This window comes from Hippocampus zosterae, chromosome 8, assembly GCF_025434085.1.
Source record: "Hippocampus zosterae strain Florida chromosome 8, ASM2543408v3, whole genome shotgun sequence".
Classification (NCBI taxonomy): domain Eukaryota; kingdom Metazoa; phylum Chordata; class Actinopteri; order Syngnathiformes; family Syngnathidae; genus Hippocampus; species Hippocampus zosterae.
The window spans coordinates 21,143,363-21,161,624 of NC_067458.1; the positions used below are offsets into that span (position 1 = coordinate 21,143,363).

At 45.0% G+C, this 18,262-nt stretch overlaps 3 protein-coding genes and 5 non-coding genes across 8 annotated transcripts; 7 read left to right on the forward strand and 1 right to left on the reverse strand.

The window, feature by feature from the left end:
- Positions 1 to 293: 293 nt before the first annotated feature.
- boka (BCL2 family apoptosis regulator BOK a) lies at positions 294 to 5,552 on the forward strand. Its single transcript, XM_052073119.1, has 4 exons — positions 294 to 831; positions 1,702 to 1,830; positions 4,138 to 4,301; positions 4,598 to 5,552. Exons 1-4 carry the CDS (start codon positions 621 to 623, stop codon positions 4,721 to 4,723), a joined length of 630 nt encoding a protein of 209 aa, XP_051929079.1. The 5' UTR covers positions 294 to 620; the 3' UTR covers positions 4,724 to 5,552.
- Positions 5,553 to 6,102: 550 nt separating this feature from the next.
- Positions 6,103 to 11,811, forward strand: atg4b (autophagy related 4B, cysteine peptidase). The gene is made up of 13 exons (XM_052073090.1): positions 6,103 to 6,215; positions 7,118 to 7,219; positions 7,511 to 7,582; positions 7,667 to 7,765; positions 7,835 to 7,936; positions 8,015 to 8,087; positions 8,182 to 8,261; positions 8,333 to 8,520; positions 10,004 to 10,082; positions 10,163 to 10,308; positions 10,399 to 10,455; positions 10,568 to 10,661; positions 10,969 to 11,811. The coding sequence occupies exons 1-13, from the start codon at positions 6,206 to 6,208 to the stop codon at positions 11,040 to 11,042; spliced, it is 1,176 nt and encodes a 391-aa protein (XP_051929050.1). The 5' UTR covers positions 6,103 to 6,205; the 3' UTR covers positions 11,043 to 11,811.
- A 541-nt stretch (positions 11,812 to 12,352) lies between these two features.
- dtymk (deoxythymidylate kinase (thymidylate kinase)) lies at positions 12,353 to 14,813 on the reverse strand. Its single transcript, XM_052073118.1, has 5 exons — positions 14,604 to 14,813; positions 13,986 to 14,094; positions 12,993 to 13,083; positions 12,581 to 12,778; positions 12,353 to 12,509 (listed from the first exon to the last, which is right to left on the reverse strand). Exons 1-5 carry the CDS (start codon positions 14,731 to 14,733, stop codon positions 12,399 to 12,401), a joined length of 639 nt encoding a protein of 212 aa, XP_051929078.1. The 5' UTR covers positions 14,734 to 14,813; the 3' UTR covers positions 12,353 to 12,398.
- Positions 14,814 to 15,061: 248 nt separating this feature from the next.
- trnap-cgg (transfer RNA proline (anticodon CGG)) lies at positions 15,062 to 15,133 on the forward strand. The gene has a single exon. It is a non-coding gene; the product is annotated as a tRNA-Pro (tRNA).
- Positions 15,134 to 16,475: 1,342 nt separating this feature from the next.
- Positions 16,476 to 16,547, forward strand: trnap-ugg (transfer RNA proline (anticodon UGG)). The gene has a single exon. It is a non-coding gene; the product is annotated as a tRNA-Pro (tRNA).
- A 404-nt stretch (positions 16,548 to 16,951) lies between these two features.
- On the forward strand, positions 16,952 to 17,023 carry trnap-ugg (transfer RNA proline (anticodon UGG)). The gene has a single exon. It is a non-coding gene; the product is annotated as a tRNA-Pro (tRNA).
- Positions 17,024 to 17,384: 361 nt separating this feature from the next.
- trnap-ugg (transfer RNA proline (anticodon UGG)) lies at positions 17,385 to 17,456 on the forward strand. The gene has a single exon. It is a non-coding gene; the product is annotated as a tRNA-Pro (tRNA).
- Positions 17,457 to 18,063: 607 nt separating this feature from the next.
- On the forward strand, positions 18,064 to 18,135 carry trnap-ugg (transfer RNA proline (anticodon UGG)). The gene has a single exon. It is a non-coding gene; the product is annotated as a tRNA-Pro (tRNA).
- The last annotated feature ends 127 nt before the right edge of the window (positions 18,136 to 18,262 follow it).

Genomic DNA, 18,262 nt, shown 5'->3' on the forward strand with positions numbered 1-18,262 from the left:
GTCATAACGATACGCTGTAAATTTATGGATTTGATGAACTGGATTAGGACTCGCGAGTATCTCGCGGTAGACCTCCCGTAGACAAAGAGAGGTTTACTGTACTTTACTCTGCATGGTGATGTGTGAAGTTTTGAGTAAACGGCCTTACTGGGTTGATGACTAAATATGAACATGGGGAAAAAAACATTTCAAATGTATATTGAGAAAATACTACTAAACACTAAAAAGTACGTTAAAAATGTTTCATTTATACACTATTGAAAAAATGGAAATGCTTCTTGGGTCATGTGCGCATGCGCGCGTCTATAAGGGGCGGGTCTACGCTCTTCAATAAAATTGTGTCCTTAGAAGGAAACTTTGAACAACTTTTCGGTTTTTTTCAATGTTTTTCTTCGACACAAATCAACTTTTTCTGTGACGTGACGATAGGCGCAATGACAAATTTACCTGACATTTCTCAACACGTATTCACCGAGTAAGTCATCGTTGCAGTCCTCCGAGAACCAGCGGACGGAGAGCGAGCGAGGAGCGCGCGCCGCCGTGGCGGCTTGGCAGGTCCCGCGGAGGCGTCTCGCCGGGCGGCGCATTCCAGGAGCTTCCCGGAGGAGTCGTCAGAGAATATGGAGATGTTACGCCGCTCGTCCGTGTTCGCCGCCGAGGTGTTTGATCGCTCGCCTACCGACAAGGAGCTGGTGTCCCAGGCCAAGGCGCTCTGCCGGGACTACATCCAATCGAGGCTGGGCCGCGTAGGCATCGGTTGGTCCAAACCCGAGCAGCTCGCCTCTTCTTGGGGGACGCACGGTGACGTGTCGGCGGTTCTCCTATGGTTGGGTGAGCGCCAAATCCGAACCCGTTAACGCACGGAGTATGATTAACTACCGCAACATGTCGAATCGAATGATAATCCCACTGAACCGAACTGTATGGAATTATGACATTCATCCTTGATTTGTATTGCATCCCATGTATCGAGAATCATATTGAGGAGCAATACACAGCGCTAATGAATTGTATATATTTCATTCATTTTATTGGAGGAAAATGTGATTCTCTCCAAGACTGATTTATGTAACAAAACAAAATTTGAAGAAACATGTTCATTATTGAAAATAAAAACAAAACTGCTTAAAAATGAATACTAAGTGATATTAGGTATGAAACGAACTAAAACTAACTTTATAGTTAAACGGTCCTTCGTTTTTACCTTTATCGATTAATATTGTACGTGAGCTTTGATATTGTGGATTAGTACAGAAGAAAGAAAGTCAAACAATTGTTTGAGAATTAGCTTACAAATACTAGACTATGCAATACTTCATGACTTTTTTTTTTACATCTTGCACTCGACAAATATTCAAGGATAGTTCCAGGATTTTTTCAAAAGGGAGCTTGACTGATACATGAGGGGATGGGAAAATAATTTCATATATATATATATATATATATATATATATATATATATATATATATATATATATATATATAATATCAAATAAACTAAATAAAACACTAATACTAAAACTCACAAAACAAAGCATTTTCAAAAACATAAAAACTAATACATATCAGCAAACTTCCTTCAAAAACTAAATATAACTACCGGTAGTTGAATTTACAATCAAAAAGTCCAAACGAATTAAAAAAACAAATGTGTTACTTGGGTTGAAATAAATTCCGCATGGTGTCCTGTTTGCGTTTGAGGTGATGAGCTGGAGTATCTGCGTCCCAGCGTTTATCGCAACGTGGCTCGGCAACTCAACATCACAGTAGCCTCGGAGAGCGTGGTGACAGACGCCTTCCTTGCCGTGGCGTCCGACATCTTCTCCTCAGGTGAGCCCGCGGTTCAAGAGTGTCTGGTTGGTTTATTAAAAAAAATATTCTCATTCAAATTTAGTTTCTTGTACAATTCACTGTTGCCACTGGCAAAGAATGGCAATCTGGAATTAAAACGATACACGTACACAGGATAGTTTCTGAACTTATCACGCTGCAAACTTTTTGATGAACAATTCAGCCTACTAGCTACTGTAGTTTGATGTTGATCAAAAGGTGGTACTTGCTAAGAATTTTTTGAGCTTGTACTTGGTGTAAAATGAACTCCCGATCTATCTTAGCAAGGCCATGGTGAATTGTTTGCGCATGATCAACCTCAAAGGCAAAACTTTAGACTTTTTCCTCTTTTCTCCAAATATTTCTGTCTTAAAAGGTTGCACAGCGGCGCAGCTGTAAATGTCAGCAAAGTGGTGTCATCTTACACTTTACACTCCTGGAAGATAAACACAGAGTCAAGTGTGTTTATAGGATGTGGAGATAGACGGGAAGCCGAAGTTGGGATGTCTAAACGGTACAAATATGGTCGATCGAGGTTTCTGTAAAATGAGAATCACACTGAGCTCTTATTTGCCCCGCCGCCCCTTCTCAATGGGACATTGTAATCCCGCTCATCCAGCCGAAAAAAATGCACACAAAGGCATTTTTTCCACTCTAAAAAACCTCTTCTGCTGCCAAAGCAGCAGAAGAGCACAGAATTTCTGCCAAGGCTCAGCTGTGAAGAAAAATAGGAACCATCTTTGTGTTGGGGGAGGCTACTTCCTGGATCCTGCAAGTTAATGGGACTGCTCCATTTTTCATTTGTGGTTATTTAGTGATCCATTTTTGTGTGTGGGGGGGGGGGGCGACTTTGCAAACTCAGACCTCTCCGTTTATTCTAGTGCACTTTTCCTAGTCGGAAGTTGGATAAGTCCATCTTCCTACCTTCCTCGAACGCAGCCTAATGTCACGTCCCGTGTTTGCCAGCAGGGGGCGGGCTTTCTCCCTGCCGCCTGCACACCTGTCACTCATTTGTGAGTGATTACTCTGCCTTTATTTGGACGCTCTGGCAGTCTACTCACTGCCGGAGAATTCCACGCCGCGCCAATATTCTCTCGCCCAATTCCTATTTTGGATTATTTGTTGCCTCTTAGCCTTGTGGCTGTTATTGCGCGTCCTTGTTCCTCTTGTGAATGTAATTAATATAATTGTCTAATCAGACCATCCTTGCTATTTTGCCACAAGCGTTTTTTGTTGTTCTCTTTATTCTATCCCTGGTCCTTATTTTGACCAGCGTTTTTTGTTATTCTCCCGGTCGGGTATTTTCTGTGTTCGTATTAAAGACTCCTTTTGTTCCCTGACAAAACCTCTTTTGTGTCTGCTATTTCGGGGATCCACTTCCTTATTTTGTTGTGAAGCGATCATTCTATCGCTTCGGGCACAACGTGACACCTAAGACTCTCAACTCATCTCAGCTGTATTCAAAGAACACTTTAGAACAGTGGTGCCCAAACTTTTTGACCGAACATCTACTTTTCGATCAACTAACCTCCCGGGATCTACCCTTACTGGCACGCGCACACACACACGCACACATGAACGCCATGATGAGAAACAGCCTAAAACGGAGGCATGCGATGCACTTTTGGAGCCTGTTAACTATCGTAGCTCACACGTACAGTTTTAAAGTGCTTCCCTGGGCCCTCCGAGATTCCTATTCTTTGCCCGTGCCCTCGGTGAATTGTACATGAAGCAAACTCTGAATGAGAATAATGACGATAAAAGATAGAGCGCAACAGCTCTGATTACAAGCTGCAATTGCAGACTGTTGAGCGCAAACAATTTCCGGTGACATACTCACGCGCCACGTAAATTCAAGATTTACCTGCTTTATTTTATTTTTTATTTTTATTTTTTATTTTTTAGTATTAAAATGAGACTGAGGATGATTAGGGTGCAGCGTACATTAACACAAAAATATTACTAACATATATACAACATTTTTGTACATATAACATATGTACAAAAACACACAAATGGTTGTTTTTTTTTTCTCCTCGACACTCCTCGGATCTACTTGGGACCTGTCTTAGATCTACCGGTAGATCAAGATCTACCTAATGGGCATCCCTGCTTTAGAACAACCACCGCTGTTTACAAAGTGCTGTACATGGAGAAAAAATAGTTCATACAACAACAAACAATAACTTACTGTAATAACAAAGACAGTAGAACGCACAAAAACAGTCAAACTAAGTGTGTGTGTGTGTGTGTGTGTGTGTGTGTGTGTGTGTGTGTGTGCGTGCGTGCGTGTGTGTGTGTGTCCAGGTGTGACATGGGGAAAGATTGTGTCTTTGTACGCGGTGGCTGGTTCCCTTGCCGTGGACTGCGTTCGCCACGGCCATCCCGCCATGGTTCATACAATTGTGGACTGCATGGGGGAGTTTGTCCGCAAAAGTCTCTCCACGTGGTTGAAACGCAGAGGAGGTTGGGTAAGTGCACAGACACACACACACACACGCGCGCTAACATTAATGTTGACTTTGACTGTAAAGTAGGGTTTCAAACGTGGATTACGGTTTCAAATGAGGCTTTTTAAGTTTACGTTAGGGCTTCAAAATGGCGCTTCACATCCGGATAGTTCCCTGGCATGAGTTTCAAGTTAAGGTTTGAAGCCTGAATTAAGTTTTGTGAAAGTAGGGTTTTAAGTCAGAGTTAGGGTTGAAAAGTAGGGTTTCGAGTGTGGTATTGTATGGCTTTATTTGTTCTTCTTGCTCTTCTTGTTTAGGCCGACCTGACTAAATGTGTGGTGAGCACAGAGGTTGGTTTGCGTTCCCACTGGTTGGTGTTATCGTTGTGCACTTTTGGACACTACGTCAAGGCGATGGTGCTCTACCTGCTTAGGGACAAGTGACCCAGGTTCATGATGCCCCTCCAAGCCCCGAAACATACAAACACAATTAACCATATAGTCAAAAAAAGTCCACGCGTGCACTTTCCATGTGTCATGTTGTTCATTTCTATGCCAGTTAAGGTGACCACCACCTTGAAATAAACACAACCACTAGAAATAATGCTACATGGCTGACTGTAAATACAGAGTTTCCTCACTACTTTGTGGGTCGCTTGTTGCAGGTTCACGCTTGTCGCGGAATTTCAGTTGTGACCGTGACCATGTACCTCTAACTCTGTTTTGTTTTTTTTGTTTTTTTACAACAAACAAGGCCATGAAAATTAGCTTGTCGGGAAGGAGCTCTGTAGATTGTTTGTAATGGCTTAGTAGAGGCGTAAATCTCCCCCCAAATAAAATGTTAAAAGTAATTACAAGTATAAAAAGTCAAACTTTACCTTGTGGAAATTCACTTATTGAAACATGTCACCCAGGAAAAGTGAAGGAACACTATAACGCCATGGGTTGTGTTTACAATCATTTGCACTGAGTCACCCACTAACTGCACCTTATTAACTGTTTTATTGTTTCTTAATTATTAAAGCACAGGTGATAGAAAGTGTGCATTTTTGAACTTTTATTTTTTTTTTAGCTTTTCACGAAACTGCTTATTATGCTCAAGAATGATAAAAAGGATGTGGTAATCCTTTTCTGTTCTCGTGTCAATTTGATCCATAGATGAGCACTTTTCACTTTCTCGTGGCTATGTTTTTTTTCCATACATTCCGAATGTTGGCCTACAAATGTCGATACTGTCAAATAAGTCGTTAATAAATGATTATTTCATGCCTGACACACTGTACTTGTATGATCTTATTTTGTGGAGTACGACTATGTAGTGTTGTTTTGAAACGGATTCGGGTAAATAAACTTAGAAAAGAAAGAAAGAAAGAAAGAAAGAAAGAAAGAAAGAAAGAAAGAAAGAAAGAAAGAAAGAAAGAAAGAAAGAAAGAAAGAAAGAAAGAAAGAAAGAAAGAAAAGAAAAAAAGTAACAGGAATATATCTCCACAATTTATGAAGATTCATTGCCTGGACCAATATGGCGACGTTCAAACGGTTACGTCCGTTCCATCAGGCGGCACATAAAAAGAAAAAAATCACGACATCGACACCAAAGGGTTACATTATTTGTACAATAATACATAATTTCATAAGCATACTAAAATACACATACCGAGGACAGTACGAATAAAAAAATTGACACGGTCAGAACTCGGAAGTCACGGAATTACAGCGCCGTCTTGCGTTCCATGGTATTTTCGCAGGTACACGTCATCAGTTTTTGATTGGTCGAAGCAGGCCGTATATCAAATGCTATTGGCTATCCTGACAATCGTCCCGCCTTTCTCCCAACTTCCGCACTAGTACTCTCTCTCTATTGGTCGAGCTGGCACCAGACTGGCTCGAAAACAACAAACAAGTCTAGCACAGGCACAGCTCGTCGGGATGGACGCAGGTAAGGCGAGGCTTTGGGGCAAAAATTACGCCAGAACGTTAAATCTTGTCAAAACAACACAATAACATGTAAACAACGAAAGTCCACCCCGGGTGACAGTCGGCTTGGGTTGCCAACCTAACGCAGAAGCGACATTCCGTTGGAGCTTCGCTGGCGTTAGCCCATCTAGAGTGATGACCAAAGCTAACTGCTAAATTACGCCACCCTGTTGTTTTATTTTGTTTTAATGTTGTTATTGTTTTTTTCTTATTCTTTGAAGTCTTGCATTGTGTGTCGAAGCCATTTGTACTTTGTATGCACGATTTGATAAGTTCCCCGTACTTGTATTGGTAATGCTATAATTTGAGTGTTTGCTCAGTCATCATTCCCAAAAGGTGACTGACAACTCACACATTGTAAAAAGCTAGTTGCTAAATAGCGTCCCTTTTGCCTGGGAATTGACAAATGACAGCTCATTTTAAATAGTATTCTGTTAGACGTAAAGTAAGTCTGAGAAAAGCTCAAAATAGGATCGTTCCAAAAGTATCTGAGTGGTCGGGGGTGTACCAGGATGGATATGGTACGATCTTGTCTGACGTCACTCGAAGACAGTGAACAAGACAGTAGCTGCCTTAGCTAACATACAAACTCTTACAAATGTATATTACTTGTACTAAAGATATCGCTTTTGTTTTTCAACCCCCCATATCAATTGTAATTGGTGCATGGTGATTTAGACAGTGTTTTTGAGACACCTAATCTAGCCAAAATGGAGCAGTTCCCCCGTCCTAGAATATAAAATGGTACAGTCCTGCTGTCTTTCATCATAATAGGTGAAAAGTGTGGGCTATTTTGTTTGAAGACACCTGGGAACTCTTAATTTCTGCTGACAATAAAAAACATATGTTTTCCTCACTCAACAGCAACGTTGACATACGACACGCTTCGCTTTGGCGAGTTTGAGGATTTCCCCGAGACCTCTGACCCTGTGTGGATTTTAGGGAGAGAATATAACGCGCTCACAGGTATTGCTATTGTTATATTTGAGCATAGACTTGCTTTATTTTTGTAGGTAACGTGTTACTGGTCTTCCTTAAAATATATTTTTTTGGTTCAGCATTTCTACAAGCTTGAGGCACCTTTGCTAGATTGTTGCGTCGACCCACCATCTCTTTATTTCATCAGACGTCCATATTGTTGCCAAAACTCATCACTTGTGATTAATTGGACAGCAATAACAAAAGAAAGAGCAGCACAATGACTAATGAACTGAAGCAAAAAAAAAAAAGTGACTCAATGTGTTGTTTGCCCAACAGAGAAAGATGACATCCTATCAGACGTCACCTCACGACTTTGGTTCACGTACAGAAAAAACTTCCCCCCTATAGGTGAGTGCCATGGACGCCGACTGAAGTTTTTAATTTTTTTTACTTTGCCGAAGAAAAAGTGTGAGACCACATGCATGTTTTCAGGCGGCACGGGGCCCACGTCGGACACGGGCTGGGGCTGCATGCTGCGGTGCGGGCAGATGATCCTGGGCGAGGCGCTCACGTGCCGGCACTTGGGCAGAGGTTAGCGTACGGAGGATATCCGTATATTAAGACGCGTCTCGGTGCTCGTAACGGTTTTCTCCGGGGCAGACTGGCGATGGTCGTCGGGAGACAAGCAAAGAGAGGAGTACGTTAGCATCCTCAACGCCTTCATCGACAAGAAGGACAGTTACTACTCCATACATCAAATCGGTGAGTGGCGGCCACCTCCTCCCCGGCCGGCTTCAGGGGCGTGGCTTATTCTTTGGCTTTGTGGAATGAATCCCGCAGCCCAAATGGGAGTTGGCGAGGGCAAGCCCATAGGACAGTGGTATGGACCAAACACAGTCGCGCAGGTTCTCAAGTGAGCATCGTCTCGACACGAACGGTCTTCCGAACGGCAGCGCGGGCGCTTAGCGGTTAGCACGTTTGCCCGTCCGTTGTTTGCCTTTGGCCAGGAAGCTGGCGGCGTTCGACACGTGGAGCAGGTTGGTGGTGCACGTGGCCATGGACAACACGGTGGTCATCGAGGAGATCAGTGAGTGGCCGTCGATCGGTCGCGCCGAGATGCCGAGGGCGGTGACGAGCGGTCGCCGGTGTCCATCGCAGAGCGTCTGTGCATGCCCTGGTTGGACGCGTGTGGCGATTCGGCGGCGGCCGGCGAACTCAACGGCTGCGCGGAGGGCGCCTGCGCTCTGCCGGGGGACGACGTGGAACTTTGGAGGCCGCTCGTTCTCCTCATACCGCTCAGGCTGGGACTCAGCGATATCAACGACGCCTACATCCAAACGCTCAAGGTGACGTTGTCAGCTGGCGTGTCGCCGCTTTCATCGAGGCAACGCGTCGGGCTCGCAAAGTATACGGGCTAAAGTATCGGAACACCTACAGGAAGTTGGAAAAGCGATACCAAAGTGGAATTTGGATCAAAGTGATGTGACAGCCACGGGAGGTTGAGAAGTTGCGAAAACTAGCGATTAGACAAAAGTATTGGGACAGGGAAGTGGAACTCATTCACTCCCAAAGACGTTTTTGAACGTCTTTTCAGACTCGGTCCAGAATTGGCTGGTACTGAATGAGTTAAAAGGTGAGCGCAAGGGTATTGGAAAACACTCAAGAAGCTGAAGTTTAAAACATTGGTCAAAAAGTACAGTGTAACCTCAGAAATAAGACCACCTATGTTACTGCTCAAGGTGGTCTTATTTTCGGGGTGGTCGGATTTCTGAAGTGGCATGCAGTAATGATAATGCAGAAGTAATGTGGCTCACATGCAACAATATACTGTAGCGTCATGTACACACAATGAGTAATAAATGATGGATTGTACATGCAACTGTATTGTACACAAAAGAAATTTAAGCATTTGAATAGTCTATGTATGTATAAGGCAAGAGAAAAAAAACTACATATCACCGCTGGCTCGCTCTCCTGACAGCTTAGCGCCTCCAATGTTGTGCCTTGTTTTGAAACGATCCAGCCAACCGTTGGACGCTTTAAAGACTTCGTCCTTTTTAAGCTCCTTCGCGTATTCTCGTGCCTGTTCCTGGATCATCTGTCCGCTGATAGGGATATTCTGGCTGCGTGCTTTCTGAAACCATCGCCAAGTTAGCTCGTCCACGTCGTCGTAGTCACTTCGGTAGCACAGGCGTTTTCTAGAAGAGCTAGCGTTTGCTTGGTATGCGTCTAGGAGCTCCCGTTTCTTCTTCCAAATGGTTTGGATTTGAGTTTTTCCAACTCCAAACCACTCAGCCAGTGTTCGCTGGCTCGATCCTGGCTGCTCACTGGCTCGAATAACTTCAATTTTCTGTTGTAGGGTCAATTCTCTTCTTGCTTGCTGCCATTTTCACACCTGGTCGCAATTATGAGGCGATAGCTTCCTGGGACCGGATATTGCGGTCGCAATTCTGAATTCCAGGGTGGTCTCATTTCTAGGGTTTCAATACAATACAATACAATACATAGGCGTTCTATTTGGGACTGTACAAAACCGGTCGTATTTTTAAGGTGGTCGTTTAAATGAGGTGGTCGCATAGCGGGGTTTCACTGTATCGGAGAATATATGGGCAAAAGTTTAGGGACACCCACCAGAAATGGAAAACATTTGAGGAAAAGTGCGGGAAATCAACAGGAAGTTGATTAGTGTGCACAAAAAGCTCTTGAAGCTCTGGCAGCGAGTTGATCAGATGTGCAAAAGTATTGGAACGGAAGGCATCTTTTTATGGCAGGTTAATCGACATTTTTTTTTTACCCAGCATGACAACACGTGTCGTTGTGCGTCCGCAGCAATGCTTCATGCTGCCACAGTCGCTGGGCGTCATTGGCGGGAAACCAAACAGCGCTCACTACTTCATCGGTTATGTCGGTACGTTTTCCCTCCGATTTGACCTCTTGTCCGGCGTCCGCCATTTTGTTCACCTTTCGTGCTTCGCCGCCCTCCTCCAGGCGAGGAGCTGATCTACTTGGACCCTCACACCACGCAGCCCGCCGTGGAGCCCTGCGACGATGGCCACGTGCCCGACGACACGTACCACTGCCAGCACCCGCCGTGCCGCATGCACATCTGCGAACTGGACCCGTCCATCGCCGCCGTAAGGAATCCGACCCCACGCCACCGGCGGCCTTTTTGCGCCGGATCGACCTTGGTAAAAAAAGGAGCCCGTGCTCTCGTGTCCCGCCAGGGTTTCTTCTGCAGAACGGAGGACGACTTTGACGACTGGTGCATGCGCATAAGGAGGGTAAGTACTCCCAATCATTTGTTTCGATGGGGGACACCCACAGGACATTGAACGTTTGTATTCCTTCCTCCTTTTCAAATCTGTACGATGTCATTTGAACGTTTGACTGCAGTTGTCGTGCCGCCAAGGAGGCTTGCCGATGTTTGAGCTGGTGGACAGTCAGCCGTCGCACATGGTCAGCGTGGACGCACTCAACCTTACTCCCGGTAAAACGCTGAAAACGTTTTGTGTCACATTTGACTTGTAAAACTGACGAGATTTTTTTTTTGTATGTGCAATTTCCTTCTTCCGTATATCTCTCCAAGAAAAGACGATTCGCTACAAATCGATACAGTGTACTTCTAAGTGCAACGGTTTGATTCGGTTCAATTTGATGCACTCACATTTTTTTGGGTGGGTTATACCGCGAGGAAAACACAATTTAAAAAAAAAACTTTGACGACATTATTCGTGCCTTATAATAAAATTCATTGTTGTGAATACAATTTTAAGTCTGTATTTTGTGTGTCTTAGACTTCTCTGACTCGGACCGCCTGGAGCGCTTCTTTGACTCTGAAGACGAGGAATTTGAGATCCTTTCCTTGTGAGGAATGCGCCGACAGTCCGACACGGTTTGATATGGAAACCAACAAACAAACAAACAAAAAAGAAGATTCTCTCGTTTTTTTTCCCACGCGCCAAGTGGGTGGGAAAAAGCCCGCAAATCCAGCTTGGGAACGCCCCGTCCCCACCAAAGGCCGGATGGGACTCGCGTGCGCGTCCTCACCTTCAAACGTGTTTCTGTGGGAGTCTTAACTGCATCACTAACTAACGTTGAGAAAGGAGAGCAGAACGGTGCCTTGCCCTCCCTTAACTTCAATCCCCCCAGCCCTCAAGCCTGAGTCCATCCCCCGTAACCCGCTTCAGCTGGCGTGACCACGCAAGTGAGGAAAAAAAAATCCTTGCCCACTAGATTTATTTATTTACTCACCACCATACACGGCTCTCAAAAGCGAAGGGAACTCAGGTAGGCTACATGTCTCGACTGAATGACCGCGGAACTTTTTTCATGTGCATTACTGGACTAATAAATTTCCAAAGCAGGTCCGCTTAGATGCTTCTCTGTGACTCCTTCAGGCTCGACTGGTTGTGCTACACATTGCTACAGAGACTGGAAGAGTCACAGAAAGGCATAGAAGTGGTTGGCCTTAGAATTTTTTTTCCACAAGTGGGTGGAAGTCCTGTCAAAGGTTATTGTGCATTTTCGGTTAATCCTGAAATTTGACCCAAATTAAAAAATTTGGAGGGGGGTGTATGTATACACACACACACACACACAGATGAGGGGGAAGAGAGTAATAAACTGGTAAGATTTCACAGCATGTCTCAAGTGACTTTTGAGTGTGTGTCATCTTCAAGGGATCGTCTTGCCGTGACGATCCATTTTTACAGTGGATTGAAATGGACGAGGGCGGCCCGGTAGTCCAGTGGTTAGCACGTGGGCTTCACAGTGCAGAGGTACCGGGTTCGATTCCAGCTCCGGCCTCCCTGTGTGGAGTTTGCATGATCTCCCCGGGCCTGCGTGGGTTTTCTCCGGGTGCTCCGGTTTCCTCCCACATTCCAAAAATATGCATGGCAGGCTGATTGAACACTCTAAATTGTCCCTAGGTGTGAGTGTGAGTGCGAATGGTGGTTCGTTTCTGTGTGCCCTGCGATTGGCTGGCAACCGATTCAGGGTGTCCCCCGCCTACTGCCCGAAGAGAGCTGGGATAGGCTCCAGCACCCCCCGCGACCCTAGTGAGGATCAAGCGGCTCGGAAGATGAATGAGTGAGTGAATGAATGAAATGGACGATTTCGTGAAACATCAGAAAATGACAACTTTATTTTAAGTCATTCAACTTCTCATATGCAAAGGCGTCAAGATAAAACTAGAGTTTATTAGTAAAAATGTAGAGATGGCCGTTCACTTCCACAGCTCTCCCAGAGGTTGCGTCTGCGCCGCATGGATGGCGTCCAGACTTTTCAGGGCGATGTCTTTGTGAACGTCGTCCACGCTCCCGGACGCATCCACCACCTGCACGGGACGAGGACTCAAATGAGAGAGGAAGAAGATTGAGCGGCAACGATGGTCTTGGGAATCCTCACCTTCCAGTTGACGGACGGGTCGTCCATGAGCTGACGGAAGCGGTCGAGCACGGCGCTCTGGAAGGCGGCGTCCTCGTAGCGCTCCTCGCCGTAGCGACCTCGTGAAGCCGCCTCGGCCGGGCTCAACTGTAGAAACAGGACCACGTCCGGTTTGGGCAGACCCACATCCGATCTGGTGCACCAGTCCAGACTGAAACCCTAAAACGCCAACAGTTTCTCATAGAATTACAATTATTCAAGTAAAAATAATCTTTCCTCAAAGTTGTGTGAGAGCAACAAAAAAAAAATCCCCCAAAATGACAACTTTGTACTCTTGTAAAACGATATCATTTTCTTTTGTAATATTAAAACTTGTTTGGTAAAATTCGGACATTTATTTGGGGGCACACCTGCTGAGGATCGGGTACCTCACCGGTTTGGCACTAGTGAAGGCGGCCCCAGAGAAAGCGTATCGGTCTACCACCAGCGTCGTGCCTTGCTCAAGCTTTCTCTTCATCTCAGGCCTAGTGGGGGGGGGAGTCATGGCGTTATCACAAGAATAAAGCTTGAGTTATCAATATTGAGCTCCCTATTCTAAAACTGCAAAAAAAAAAAAAATCCGAATTATTAATAGATCAAAATATACGGAACCCACAAATCCACTATTTATCAAATTAAATGCGATGAAATTTTATGACCTGGTAGACTTTAAAATCGCCCAATTAATGTACAAAGCACACAATAACCTGCTCTGCCAAAACATTCTGAAGTTTTTCGAAATTCGAGAAAGCTGCTATGATTTAAGAGGTACCGACTTATTCAAAAAACTCAAAACAAGAACAAACATCAAGCAACAAAGTGTATTTATCAACGGTGTTAATCTGTGGAATAATTTTGAAACGGACCTGAAAATGAGTAACTGGCTTGCCAAGTTCTAAAACTAATTAAAAAAAATAGTACAAACAACCTACATCAATCAGAGTTAAAATGATAAATTCTAAACATTAATGATACAGTAATGATAAATCAGACCTAAGTTGATAAATAGAGAAAGGTATTGAAATATCCATTATGAATACAAGAGAAAATTGACACAAGAGTGCCCATGGGTGTGAATGTATATAATCCCGATACAAACCAAAAGTTGTAAAAATATCACGGTTACGGGTTAAGTATGAGCCTTAAAGAGACTTCTTTCCTCTTACTTTCTTTCTTTTCTGATCGATATAAACACATATACGGGGTAGGACTAGATACGTTTTTTACTTCTTCCTACTCCCTTACATAATAACTGTGTTGAATGAAGACTGATTTAGTTCTTTTTTACTATTTTATTTACCTTATTTTCTGTCAAAATATTACTGGATATGTTTTATGTTCAATAAACAAACCAAACTACTTGTGAGGAAAAAGTCAGACTACTTACACCATTTCCCAACGGTTGGCGGAGAAGAGAAGATGCACCGTGTGGTCCTCCAGCTCGCTCTTCTTCTCCAGATACGCACTTATCAGCTTTCCGATTGTTGTGCTTCTGTCTGCCAAGAACCAAGCACGAACATAAAACACTTTCTTAAGTACTTTAAGCATCATTGGTTCAGCCCGAAATGCGATTACTTTTCCTGATTTTTTTTCAATGGTACAGTGGTGACAGTATTTGAGAGGGAGTTAAAACATTCATGAGAACGGTCTTGTGTTACTACCGCATTTGCACCTCGCGGATAAATGCACCTTTTGGTGTATGAAGGGGTCAGAGAATGTCACATCTAAAGACTGACCATACATTCGAAACAATACATTATCTGACACCAGATGTTTCTATCCCAAAACAAGTGACGTAAAGCATAAAAAAGTTCATTTTTTTAACAGAAATGTAGAGGTTTTCATGTCAATACCAGGCCGTTTCTAAATATAGTTTGAAAAGAAATCTACAGTTCACCTATTTTACGAATGCGTGCACCGGAAACGTCAATAGAGTTGGGTTAGGTTGGAAGGAGCAGAATTGTGCAGGCTACGCAAGCTAGCCGAAGTTCGTGTCGGGACTCACCGGGAAACCTCATCATCTCCGCCGGGTATCCGCTCTGCTGCAGCGCCTGGACAAGCTTCTTGCACTGGGTGGTCTTGCCAGCTTTGTCTACACCCTCCAAGACGATGAGCGCGCCTCGCATGGCCGCCATGCCGGCAGACAAAACGCTGGACGTAGCTCAAGAGTTCTTCCCGCGCTCGAAAATGTAAACACGGAAGTCTGGAGTCGCACTTCCTCTCCGTTGCGGCGAAGACCCCGCCCTTTCTGCAACGTCATCACGCCGTACGCAATGAGCGACTGTGGAGCGGAGGAGGAAACGACGCACGTAACGCCGACAGCAAAGCTAAAAGAGAAGCTCGTGCGGTTTTCTCGCATCGTGTCCAAAAAGACATTGAACTGTGGAATACAGAAACGGTACTACGAACACGTTTATTTTTCGATAACTATATTTATCGAATTTGGGTTCTACGTTGACACGTGGCTCGTTGGTCTAGGGGTATGATTCTCGCTTCGGGTGCGAGAGGTCCCGGGTTCAAATCCCGGACGAGCCCAAAGTTTTGCTAAGGAGTCAATACTCCTGGGTGGCGTCCACGACAATTCCAGTGAACCGGTTGATTTGCTTCTCTGGTGTAACTGGAATGAGTACATTTTGTGGTGGTTCTTAGCCGGAGGGCATGTATTAACATCAACAGTCTGTACCTAGAAATAGTCTCAGTCAGCACAGTGCTTGACTGGTCGGCAGGTTAGTCTCACAGTGCAGATGTACAGGATGCGATTCCAGCTCTGTTCTTCAATGACTGTGTATCCTGCTTAAAACATTTTCTCATTCAATGCAACATCAATAAATAGAATTTAAAATAAGTTCAGGTGGCACGGTTAGCACATGCTCCAACACACCCGTGACCATTGTGAGGATAAAGCGGATCGAAAAATGGATGGATGCAACACAAATTTATTAGTAGCAACTAGTAATTTAAAAAAAGTTTAAAAGTCAACCCTTTTTTTATCTGTGCTTGTTGTTATTCGCTTACGCTATTTATTTAACTCTTAAGGTAGATGGTTCAAGGGTATGATTCTTGCTTTGGTTGCGAGAGGTCCCGCTTTCAAATCCCGGATGAGCCCAGGTTTGGTTCCTCAAGCATTTACACTGGGCGCTGACTTCACTTCCGTTGGCAACTTATTCCACTCATGTGCAGCATGACAGCTAAATGCTGCTTCACCATGTTTGCTTCGAGACCTCAAAGACATCCTCGGTTTTTATTCAATTAGCATTTCCTTCGTCCTGAAGTGCAAAACATCACAGTTGAAAGGACATAAAGTTACTAAATTTTACCTAAGCATATGTGGCTTGTTGGTCTAGGGCATAGGTGTCAAACTCTGGTCCTGGAGGGCCGCTGTGCTGCATGTTTTCCAAGTCTCCCTGTTGCAACACACCTGATTCAAATGAACAGGTTCAATGTCAGGCTTCCGCAGAACTTGCTGATGATCTGATCATTTGAATCAGGTCTTACAACAGGGAGACTTGTAAAACATGCAGGACAGCGGCCCTGCACAGCCTGACTTTGACACCTATGGTCTAGGGGTATGATTCTCGCTTTGGGTGCGAGTGGTCCTGAGTTCAAATCCTGAATGAGCCAATTTTTGGTTCCTCAAGCATTTACACTCGGGGCTGACTCCCTTAGTGTTGCCAGCTGCTTCACCATGTTTGCTTTGAAATCAGATTTTTTTTAATTAGATTTTTTGAAATCTTCAATGTAGTCAGGACTCAAGTATGGATACGCTTGCGGTGGCTCGCCTTTGTCGTTGCTCCGCCCTGAAGGAAACACCACAAAACCTTGGCAACACTGAGCAGTTGAAAGGATATAGATTTAATTAATTGTCTGACTGGCAGGTGGCTCGTTGGTCTAGGGGTATGATTCTCGCTTTGGGTGCGAGAGGTCCCGGGTTCAAATCCCGGACGAGCCCAGTTTTTGTTTCTCCCTTAGCCAAGCAGTCAACCCTTCCTGTGTGGGGTTTGCATTGTCTCCCTGTGCATGCGTGGGTTTTCTACGGGTTTCCTCCCACATTCCAGAAACATGTCTGGCATGTCAATGGAACACTCTAAATTATCCGTCCGCGTGATTGTGAGCGTGAATGTTTGTCTTTGTGTCCTGGGATTGGCTGGCGACCAGTTCTGGGTGTACCCCGCCGACTGCTCGAAGAAAGATGGGATAGGCTTCTTCAATCTCGTCAGGACCCGAGTATGGACAGGCTTGCGGTAGCTTGCCTTCGTCCATGCTCAGTTCTGAAGCAAACACCACAAAAACCATGTGGTCCAACACTTAACAGTTGAAAGGATATAGAGGATTTCAGTTTGAAGGTAGACAGGTGGCTCGTTGGTCTAGGGGTATGATTCTCGCTTTGGGTGCGAGAGGTCCCGGGTTCAAATCCCGGACGAGCCCAGTTTTAGTGTTTCCCGAGCCAAGTGGTCAACACCTTCTGTGTGGGGTTTGCATCATCTCCTTGTGCATGCGTGGGTTTTCTCCGGGTTTCCTCCCACATTTCAGAAACATGTCTGGCATGTCAATGGAACACTCTAAATTGTCACTCCGTGTGATTGTGAGCGTGAATATTTGTTTGTCTTTGTGTCCTGGGATTGGCTGGTGAACAGTTCTGGGTGTACCCCGAAGACTGCTCGAAGACAGATTGGATAGGCTTCTTCAATCTCGTCAGGACTATGGACAGGCTTGCGGTGGCTTGCCTTCGTCCTTGTTCTGAAGCAGTTAGCAGTTGAAAGGATATAGAGGATTTCAGGTTAAAGGTGGCTCGTTGGTCTAGGGGTATGATTCTCGCTTTGGGTGCGAGAGGTCCCGGGTTCAAATCCCGGACGAGCCCGTGGTTTTGGTTCCTCACCTCGCCAAGGAATCAGCACTCAAGGGTGGCCACTCCAATTCCATGAAACCGGTTGATTTGCTTCTCTGGTGTGACTGGAATGAGTACAAGCACAATTTGTGGTGGTTTCTTGGTACGAAAGCCGCGTATGTCAACATGAAGAGTGTAATCAAAGACACTGCGACGTCTGATTCCTGGACCTCGCCAACACTTTTGGATCCGTGTCTCATTCTTGAATCTGGACAGCCTTCAACTTCATCCACCTCCCAAATTCCGTCACAAGCCTGGTGAGATATTGCTTCCGCCATCTGCAATTCTCCGTCCAAACAACGGAATACGCGACATCACGGCAATCTTTGGAAGTGGGAATATTGTCTCGTTTTCCCTCTCGCCTTCACCACGGAAATGGAAGTGATCATTTCAGCTTCCAAACGGGTGAACGTCTGACAGGGGTGGGACAACTTCCTTCTGCAGCATCAGGACCACTTTGACCTCAACCGTTGCGTGCACTCAACACCTGCTGGGAAAGCTTCATGCCACCATTACGTGGCTCCCAATACCACGCATTTAAAAAGGATATATATTTTTTTAATTGGGAAATAGGTAGGGTGGCTCGTTGGTCTAGGGGTATGATTCTCGCTTTGGGTGCGAGAGGTCCCGGGTTCAAATCCCGGACGAGCCCAGTCTTTTACCCGTCCCATGTAAATATCCCCCCCCCCCCACCCCCCATTAAATCTGTCTTGGCTCATTTCAACATCCCCGACGCTTCAAACTGCCGTCGTCCAGCTGCTCTTGACAAAAGACAGGCC

What these genes read in the sequence shown, in the direction of transcription:
- atg4b (XM_052073090.1), top strand. An exon ending in AGAATATAACGCGCTCACAG is followed by an intron (nt 7,220 to 7,510) that starts GTATTGCTATTG and finishes TTTGCCCAACAG; the next exon opens with AGAAAGATGACATCCTATCA. An exon ending in ACAGTCGCGCAGGTTCTCAA is followed by an intron (nt 8,088 to 8,181) that starts GTGAGCATCGTC and finishes GCCTTTGGCCAG; the next exon opens with GAAGCTGGCGGCGTTCGACA.
- boka (XM_052073119.1), top strand. Translation starts at nt 621, where the DNA reads ATGGAGATGTTACGCCGCTCGTCCGTGTTCGCCGCCGAGGTGTTTGAT. An exon ending in GGCGGTTCTCCTATGGTTGG is followed by an intron (nt 832 to 1,701) that starts GTGAGCGCCAAA and finishes TTTGCGTTTGAG; the next exon opens with GTGATGAGCTGGAGTATCTG. An exon ending in GTCCGACATCTTCTCCTCAG is followed by an intron (nt 1,831 to 4,137) that starts GTGAGCCCGCGG and finishes GTGTGTGTCCAG; the next exon opens with GTGTGACATGGGGAAAGATT.
- dtymk (XM_052073118.1), bottom strand. Translation starts at nt 14,733, where the DNA reads ATGGCGGCCATGCGAGGCGCGCTCATCGTCTTGGAGGGTGTAGACAAA. An exon ending in CCTTCACTAGTGCCAAACCG is followed by an intron (nt 12,779 to 12,992) that starts GTGAGGTACCCG and finishes TTGGCGTTTTAG; the next exon opens with GGTTTCAGTCTGGACTGGTG. An exon ending in ACCCGTCCGTCAACTGGAAG is followed by an intron (nt 12,510 to 12,580) that starts GTGAGGATTCCC and finishes CGTCCCGTGCAG; the next exon opens with GTGGTGGATGCGTCCGGGAG.